At 42.6% G+C, this 8,911-nt stretch overlaps 3 protein-coding genes across 3 annotated transcripts; 1 reads left to right on the top strand and 2 right to left on the bottom strand.

Annotated features, from left to right (window-relative positions):
- Window positions 1-256: 256 nt before the first annotated feature.
- Window positions 257-3,841, top strand: grhpra (glyoxylate reductase/hydroxypyruvate reductase a). Its single transcript, XM_069670545.1, has 9 exons — window positions 257-481; window positions 785-915; window positions 1,883-1,955; window positions 2,042-2,158; window positions 2,296-2,384; window positions 2,548-2,649; window positions 2,778-2,913; window positions 3,035-3,165; window positions 3,254-3,841. Exons 1-9 carry the CDS (start codon window positions 396-398, stop codon window positions 3,373-3,375), a joined length of 987 nt encoding a protein of 328 aa, XP_069526646.1. The 5' UTR covers window positions 257-395; the 3' UTR covers window positions 3,376-3,841.
- On the bottom strand, window positions 3,655-6,314 carry LOC138598712 (zinc finger and BTB domain-containing protein 5-like). The gene has a single exon (XM_069670544.1). The coding sequence runs from the start codon at window positions 5,921-5,923 to the stop codon at window positions 3,911-3,913; it is 2,013 nt and encodes a 670-aa protein (XP_069526645.1). The 5' UTR covers window positions 5,924-6,314; the 3' UTR covers window positions 3,655-3,910.
- A 585-nt stretch (window positions 6,315-6,899) lies between these two features.
- On the bottom strand, window positions 6,900-8,859 carry tomm5 (translocase of outer mitochondrial membrane 5 homolog (yeast)). The gene is made up of 3 exons (XM_069669577.1): window positions 8,843-8,859; window positions 7,779-7,983; window positions 6,900-7,401 (listed from the first exon to the last, which is right to left on the bottom strand). Exons 2-3 carry the CDS (start codon window positions 7,897-7,899, stop codon window positions 7,367-7,369), a joined length of 156 nt encoding a protein of 51 aa, XP_069525678.1. The 5' UTR covers window positions 7,900-7,983; window positions 8,843-8,859; the 3' UTR covers window positions 6,900-7,366.
- Between the last annotated feature and the right edge of the window lie 52 nt (window positions 8,860-8,911).

Here is an 8,911-nt window from a genome sequence, read left to right as displayed (position 1 = left end):
AAGGTAAATTTTGAATGTTAAAGATTGTGCTACAACCAAGGTTGTTGGTGTTACGAGATTGTCCGCTCCTAACTTCTATACACTATCCTAAAAGGCGTAATGACAGCATTAAAAAAAACATGTAAAAGACAAGCGATTATTTATACAGTCTATGCAAGCGATGCTACAACTAGCTCCAGCTCCACGCATGCGCAGTACTATTAAAATGAAGTACTTCCTGTTGTCAGAAGGAGCGTGTGAAGTGTAGTTTCTCCCGCAGTTATCGTGCTGACGTTGAAGGTTAAAACAGTGTCAGTACCTGTTTGTGCAGAGTGTGGAGACGTCAAGCCTTCCCACAAAGTTACACGGTTTTCGGTCCGCAGAGGACTTCAGTGCATTTCGGCCGTTAAAGTGAGATGCAGACAGTTGGAAAACTCATGAAGGTTTTCGTGACGAGGCGCATCCCGCCGGAGGGGATGAAGATCCTATCAACTGCCGGAGCGTATGAAGTATTTTTAACCTACCTGTTATCAGATATCAGAAAGGCTGCATTTATTAATTCACAGCAGACAGTGTGGCTGTCCTTCATGCTCAGTATGCTCTGACTGCCTTTTCCTTTCAGTCTCACACAAACATGTTAAATCAGTTATCGAGTAGCAGTTTTGATGCACCAGTGTAACCTCTCCTAGGGTCTCACACAGTCACCACTACAGCTGTCCTAAATGCTAGCCTGCATGCCTAGATCACCATGTATGACTGAATGAGTCCATCCCATGCATTTTGTCCTCTGTCTCCATGAAAACAGGTGTGAGCTGTCTCTGTGGGACTCTGATGAACCTTTGCCGAGGGCAGAGCTACTCAAAGGTGTGCAGGGTGCTCACGGGCTCCTGTGTATGCTGTCAGATAAGGTCGATGCAGAGGTTCTGGATGCTGCAGGTACTCATCCAATGTACTGATAAATTCCAGTGTCAGTACTAATTTCTAGGGACCCAAGGCACATTATTATAACATGTAAAACATAAAATAAACAAGATAAAATATTATAAACAGCACAGATTTTGTACATCGGACATCACAGAATTAGCCGCACCATTAAAGGCTTTAAAACGAGCAGTATCTCCTTAAAGTCGAATCTTAATTTAACAAATAAAACTAGAAGAAATACTGTATTTCTGTTTTCGCATGATACATTTATTATTATTATTATTTTACAAATATTTTTAAGAATTCCCACAGAAAAGCTTAATCTTCCAGAGCTAAGGAGGACATCTTTACATTGCACCTTTCCCCAGTCTAAAGGTCAAGAAATTTTCAGCTAAAAGTTTCACTGCTCTGGAAAACTTTCATATTTTATATTAATCTTGTTTTAACCTGATATTAAGGCGTTTTTTTTCCAGTTGATCTGGGTCAAAATAACCACATTAAATTAACTTGGGTTTAATTTTACAGGCTACTTTTATGCTTTTATTACAGACAGCAGAGACATGACAGGAAATGAGGGACAGAGGGAAACAAAGGTACATTGTTGGATTGAAATCAGAGTGTTTTCAATTTAGGGTCAGCTTTATAACCCCAAAGCTAAGATGTCACCCCTTCTTTAATTTATTCTGAGGCAATTAAGCATAAAAAGTTCCTTCTGCCTTTTTGTAATTCTTTCACGCACTGTAATTAACAATGACATAAAAAGCAACAAATGCACACAACAAGAGATTCTTTGATTTTTGCCCAATACATTTTATAATTATGAATTGAATATCAAAATGTATTGGCACTTAATTTTCTATCCACTAACCACTAACTCTTTCATCCCCAAGTGAAACAATCAGTCTGCAGCAGAAGTCTGTTGGTGAAGTGTTGTAGTGTCTTGATATCTGTGTTTCAGCTGATCTGTATCTAATTCCAGGGCCAAACCTAAAAGTCATCAGCACTTTGTCTGTGGGATTTGACCACTTGGCTCTTGACGAGATAAAAAAACGGTAGGTTATACTCACATACCAACATTTGATGAACAGGATGAAGTTTAAACTTGTTCTTTGTGCTCTAATAATGTGTTTTTAAACAGTGGCATACGTGTTGGATACACTCCAGATGTCCTGACCGACGCCACAGCGGAACTGACTGTAGCTCTACTGCTGGCCACTGCTCGCAGATTACCAGAGGCAGTGGAGGAGGTCAAAAAGTCAGTCTCGCCAAGTTAGACATTTAGTAAATCAGTGTGTAATTGGATTCTGATTTGTTTTTAGTAACTTTTTAACCAAGAGCAAAATAATAATTATGTCACACAGTGGTCATAATGTGTTTCGTTCTGTCTGTCAGCGGTGGCTGGACCTCGTGGAAGCCTCTCATGATGTGTGGATATGGGCTCTCTGGCAGCACTGTGGGAGTCATTGGACTTGGACGCATCGGTTATTGCCTCATTTACTTTCAAACTGCAACTTCCTTATCATAGGATATAATGTCTTATTAATAGATAAATGTTAAATCTAACTACCATCGTGTGATATAACTTTCCAATTATTGTTTGAGACCTGATGAAAAAGGTGTAAAAAGTGATTTTCTTTTCTTCAGGCATGGCCATTGCTCGGAGACTCATGCCCTTTGGAGTGAAGAGGCTGCTGTACTCCGGGAGATCAGCCAAGGCCGATGCAGCTGAGGTGAATGGAGAGTTTGGTAAGAAAAAGAAGATCAACTTGACACAGTGAAAGGGGAACGATTAAAAGAATATTGAGATATAGAGGAGAGGACAGAAGAGTTACCTAATTCAACTCTTCCCCTTCTATTCCTCCTCTCTTGAACAGTTCCCCTGGACACACTTGTGTCTGAGAGCGACTTCATTGTGGTTTCCTGCTCCCTGACACCAGAGACCCAGGGGCTGTGTGACAAGGCCTTCTTCAGCAAGATGAAAAACACAGCAGTCTTCGTCAACTCAAGCAGGTAAACTTCCAAAGCAGCTCAGAAGTAGCTGTGCAATATGGGAAAAGCTTTGGTTGTAATTTTAAATTTGGTGGTTGTTAACATAAATAAGGATGTCAATTTGGTTATCTGTTTGTTTTAGAGGAGCTGTGGTGAACCAGGAGGACTTGTATGAGGCTCTGAACAGCGGACAGATCGCTGCGGCTGGACTGGATGTCACAACACCTGAGCCCCTCCCAACAAACAACCCCCTTCTTACACTCAAAAACTGTGGTGAGTAGACTGGATGTGCAATAGACATGTTTCTGTTGTCTGTCTCACCTTGCCTTCTGATATGACACATTTTCACTTGTCTTGGCAGTGGTGTTACCACACATCGGCAGCGCCACCTACTCCACAAGAGGCATCATGTCAGCTTTGTCGGTTCAAAACCTGCTGGGGGGTTTAAAGGGCTCAGACATGCCCAGTGAGCTCACCTTCTAGTGCCTGAAACTGAGCCGCTGTGCCTGCAGTAACACTATCCATGCCTAATTTTACTGGAAAATTGTAGTGAACTGTAGAACCTGAAAGTAATAGTTGGCATTAAGACAAAGCTTAATCTGCACTTTATTGCCCATGTTGATGCTCCATGTTTACTGTTGCAAGACAGAACAACACTCCAGTTTTGTGTGAAATTGAATTTTTCTGAAGATTAAAAGATGGTTTAGTTTAAATGTAATGCTTTGTGGGCGTCTTTTACATATTCCTCATTGTCAAAACAGATTTCAGATCAGTGCATCGCATCTTTATTGTCATCACTCTTACGAGGCAGTCAAATTACTCAGAATATTTTATGCATTCATAATGCTCATCTGTTTGGCCACATTTCATGTAGAAATATTCACAGCAATGTTTCACAACGTAAAACACACAACAAAGCTAATTGACTTTGAATTAATAAATAATACAGTTGGCATTGCAAGAGTTTCGTTATTTCAGAGAACTGTGTTATTTCTCGAGCTGAATCAGCAAATGTCTGTCAGGTAAGTGTAGGTCCCAGCAGGGTGTCTGGGAACGACTGATCATCCTTCCAGGTCAGGCAGGTATTTTTCGAGTGCTTGTACAGATGTGAGGACTGGCTGAAGCGTTTGCCGCACTTAGGACAGGGATAAGGCTTCTCCCCTGTGTGGACACGAATGTGCTTCTTACAGTCGGTCAGGTTCATGAAGGTCTTGCAGCAGATCTTGCAGGCGTACTTCTTCTCCCCTTCCACCAGCAGCACGTGGTCTTCTGCTGCCGCTTTCTTACACTTGGACAGAACGTCCTCTGAAGCTCTGGTCAGAGACGGGCGATCATCTGACGGAGAGCTGTCTGTGCCTGCTTCTGACCCAGGTTGCACTTTGGGGGCGATGCGACGGAAAGTTGTCGCACCTGAGCTTTTTCCGGCCCTGGAGGGTTGGACGAGGGAGGTCTCCAGACCAATGCCACTGAGGAACCCTGCTAGAGAGTTCTGCGTGGACTGGAGGATGAGTGTGTCGCTGAAACTGGGGGTCTGTGTTGGCAGAAGCTGCTGCAAGGGGACGGACGTTACGGGGAAAACAAGTGATGAGGAGGAATCAGACAACTGGACCGAGGAGGTGTTTGCTTCATCTGATCCACACGGATCTTCAGCAGCTGCAGGTGCATCGCTGGCGGCGGCAGCAGCAGCAGCAGTAGCAGCAGCAGTGAGGCTAGCTAGGCTGTCTTCTTCTTCCAGAGCTCCCATTACACTTTCAGCACTGGGGTTGAGGAAGCAGGAAAAGGCAAGTTCTGACAGGCTGTCGAGGCCTTCACCGTCTACTGACTCCTCTCCCAAATCTCCCCCGTCTCTCTGTGCATCAGTGTGAAGATCAGTGCAAAGCTGAGATTGTAAAGGGCTAACATGACCCTCTGTTGTGCAGGCGGCAGCCATTTTCCCCTCATTTAATTGTGCATCTAAATTGTCTGTGCAGTCTTCCGGGGGAGAGGGGAGGGAATTGTTTGCTGACGTGTCTAAATCTGGAGAGTATGAGATCAAATTCTCCTTTTTCACCTCAATCTTTGGCATCTTTGCCTCCTCTCCCTCTTCCTCCCCTTCTTCACCCACCTTTACTTTAACCACAGTGTCCCTATCTGTGTCGCCGCACTTACCCCATGCACCTATGCCTCCTGTGCTGCTGTCTGATTGGCTCGGCAGCTGTATCTCTTCCGACTCTCCCTTGGTAGCTTCATATTTCTCCTCAACCTCCTCCACCTCGCCTCGGCCCTCCCAGAGTCTGTCAGACGGAGACAACACCTCCTCTGTGCTGATGGAGCTTCTGGTCACAGTAGGTGAACACTCATTGTAGCTTCCCTCTTGCAGCCTGCAGGACCTCTTTCTTCCACTCAGTCTGTCCTCCTGTGACTTCCTCTTGTGCCCGAAATACGCTGCAGTGCTCTCCTCACCAATAATTTCCCCCCTGAGCCCCTGGTCTGCAACCCCAACAGACTGACTAACCTCCACTCCCACCTCTTCCTCCATGACCGATGTGACCTGTTGAAGCAACGCCGACCTCCCTGCCTCAGAAGAGGGACCCTGCTGCTGTTGCACTGACCTCCAACCTTTAGGCGGCGATGCAGGGAAGTTTCTCCTTGATAGGTGTAGCTTGCAGGCCTTGACTACAGCATTGAGGTGCAGGTGTGATGCAGCCAGCAGCACATCCATCACATTGGAGGCCCTGAGCGAGAGCGTGGAGGTGTAAATCATGTCTAGCAAGGTGGAGAAGGACTCGGGGGTCACCACCTCTGGATCTAGCTTCATCACACTGATGCCTCCACCTCCATCTCCTCCTGTGTCAGCTCCTCCTCCAACATCATGTCCGCTGTCACTGGAGCTCAGAAGAGCCCTGAAGTGGGAGCTGCATGCTGCCAGGATTGAGCGGTGAGCCTGAAAAGTCTGGGATCCAACTACCACCACACAATCACACAGCTGTGCGTGGAGGCGCTGGTGGTTGAGCTGCTTAAAAATATGCTGGAAATGACCTGGAAAGTCCATAATAGGCGGTGGAGTTGGTTGCTATTAAAAATATTGCAGGTTTTATTTTACTGCTTGTAGCACAATAACACAACGAAGGTCATTGTTAAGAGTCTACAGGATCAGCTTCCTGTTATACACATCTCATTGGACAGACTGGGCTCTGACAAAGGCCTACCTCCGCTGCGATGTGTAGCCGTGTTTTGTCTGTTGATGCCGGGTTTCCTAGAGATGCTCTCTCTGGAGTATGGGCGGGCCCGGTGCAACAATAACACGGAAGGATGCGGCGCGAGCTCAGGCTTTGTCTCCAAGAACTGCCCGGAAAACTCTACAGCTGTTCGTTTCCTACTGCTGAAGCTTACTTATATTATAATATAGCGTTTCTCATGGTTATTACTAATGTTACTCATTCAGAGCCCTCACTCGACCAGCCCAGTTTAGCATTAACTGTCGACGCCTGTATCACTTGTAGTCTCATCAACCCCCGGAGAAAACCAACACCGCCCCCACGTGGTGACTTTGCGGAACTGCATCTACAGTGAACGTTGATACACAGTTTGCCACACTTAACCTTATTAATTAATCATTATATGAGCGGTCATCCTGTAAATACTACTAAGCACTTCAAGTCAAATTTATTGTATTATCATATAACTAAATATCAACCATTTAAAACATTATAAATACAGTTTAAAAATATATCTGTTCATATTTAAGATGTTTTCATTTGCAGTGAAGCAATAAAAGACCTGTAGCTGAGATTTTAGAACTTACATTGTCTATGTGGTTTTATCACCTACATTAGTGAGGAGTCCATATCTTAGCTGCTAGCTTACCAACTGCTACCATACGAAAAGCATTTAAAGTCTGGTCTTAAAGACTGTCTGAATTTAAACATTAAACCGCTGTCAGCATGACAATGTTAAGACAAATGCATCAAGATCTGCCCCGGCTGTTATTAAGTTTAGAAGTAGACAAAGACAAACCCCATACCGTTGTTGTCCTGCTTTTATTTCCAGTGATTTTATGATAACATTGGGATGCAAAAACTCATTAAGAAAAATCTTCAAAAATCTCTGACTTGCAGTGCACATTTTCTGTGCAAGACTGTCAAATTTTAAATGCAGGTGGTAGTCTCCATTCAACATGTGCAGGACTATGATCTGCTCTATAGTAACAAACCAACAACATAAACATTGTTTTCCATTTTATCATGAACATGGCAGGCATACACACAATCAAAGTTTGCATTTCACATTCCCAACATGTTTAACAAGAAAGGCTGACACAAAACAAGACTCAAAATGAGAACAAGATGTTTCCTCAGGTGCAGTGACGGGCAGACGTTGGGCGTCTTCAAAAAGATTTGCTGTAAAGGCTCTCGTTGTCTGCTGATGATGGTCCATACTGCCTATGATGAAGTAGACTCTCAGTGGATGGTGGACACAGAAACAGTTACTATGTTCATATGCTGTCCAGCTTCTTTAACACATATGGCGCTGTAAACACAGAAAACAGGTGATTAGTTTTTTATTATGACCATGAATAGATATTTAACTGTATGGTATCTCCCAGCTCACTACAGATGTCACACTGAAGCTTTATGCGTGCGAAATTAGCGCGAGTATGGTAAGTTTCATCATCTCATCTAAGATTAGGGATAACAAGTGTGGTTGTGATGTTTGTATCAGACTCTTGTGAAAAATACATATTATTTAACAACATTTGACGACCAGGAGGATAGTCTTTCCTTTGGTATATGAACTTATAATCACATACTGATCAAACATGTCCTAAATATGTTGTTTAAAATGTCAGTATTATTGGTTAGGCATTAAAGCTAAACGTCAATGTCATCTGGCTGTTAGTTACTCACTGGCTCTTAGAAGGGCGACGTAAATGAGAAAGTTTCGTAAAGATGAGATGACGTCTTGTCGCATTTTCTTCTTCATCTCCTCAGGATCCATTTTAGGTCCGAGTCCTTCCAGTTTAAACATTGTAGCTGTGGTTTTATTGGTCTTGTTCTTCTGTCTGTCTTTCGTGTAACAAATTCACCGTTGCAGGAGCATGGATGAAATAATCTAAACCGGAAGTACGTACAACGGAAGTTACGATACAGGACGGCACGTACAGAGGGACAAACCGCACGAACCCAGGTAAAGGCAAGAATTAAATATGGCTCCTAAATGTAGCAGTCAATACTCTTAAAAAATACAACCAGACTTACATATTGACTTCAAAACGTTTTCCTTTTATTCTTTTTACTGTTTTTATCTGTTGTGCAGCACTTTGGTAACCTTGTTGTTTTTAAAATGTGCTATATAAATAAAGTGGGTTGAATTGGATTGCATTGGATTTTTAGGGCTAAAATTTATGATTTTAGTTTTTAAAAAGCTTTTCCAATAATTTCTTAAATGAATATTTACATGAAACCTGGTTGTGTCCTTGTATAATCAGTTTTCTTTGTGTTGTATTATTATAATAATGTTTGAGCTCCTATTGACCCCCTGTTTTTGGTAGTTTATTTCACTTTACATTCAAGGACTGTGGACTATGTATTTTTTTTTACAGGGCTTCTCAAGTCAAGTCTCAAGTTGATTTCATGTTCTGATTTAGTCATGCAGAGTGCCAAACAAGTTTTCAGTTAATTAAATTACAACAAATCAAGCTTTGCTTGTGGGCTATTTGTTTTAAGAATTATGACAATTCCTTATTATACACAAAACAAAAATAGTCCTGATAAATAATGTTTGAAAGTGGATTTAATTTAATTGAAACTTAATAACCCTAGATAGAAAAGGCAATTAATAGGAAACAACCTGAAAACCTTGAGCTTAGATGCAAACATAATATTTTCATACAAAAAAAAGATTATTATTATTATTATTATTATTATTTATTATTATTATGACTTGATGTATCTTGTTGGATGGAGCTGACCTTGCGGGGGAGGGGTGGGGGTCCTCCGGGCAGACAGCGGAGGAGGCAGAGCGCAGAGAGAGAGAGACG

Source organism: Semicossyphus pulcher, unplaced genomic scaffold (assembly GCF_022749685.1).
Source record: "Semicossyphus pulcher isolate SPU_LCO1_2020_fin unplaced genomic scaffold, fSemPul1.0.p SCAF_2, whole genome shotgun sequence".
Classification (NCBI taxonomy): Eukaryota; Metazoa; Chordata; class Actinopteri; order Labriformes; family Labridae; genus Semicossyphus; species Semicossyphus pulcher.
Note: the sequence above shows the minus strand (reverse complement) of the source record. Positions and strands in the feature narration are given on the sequence as shown.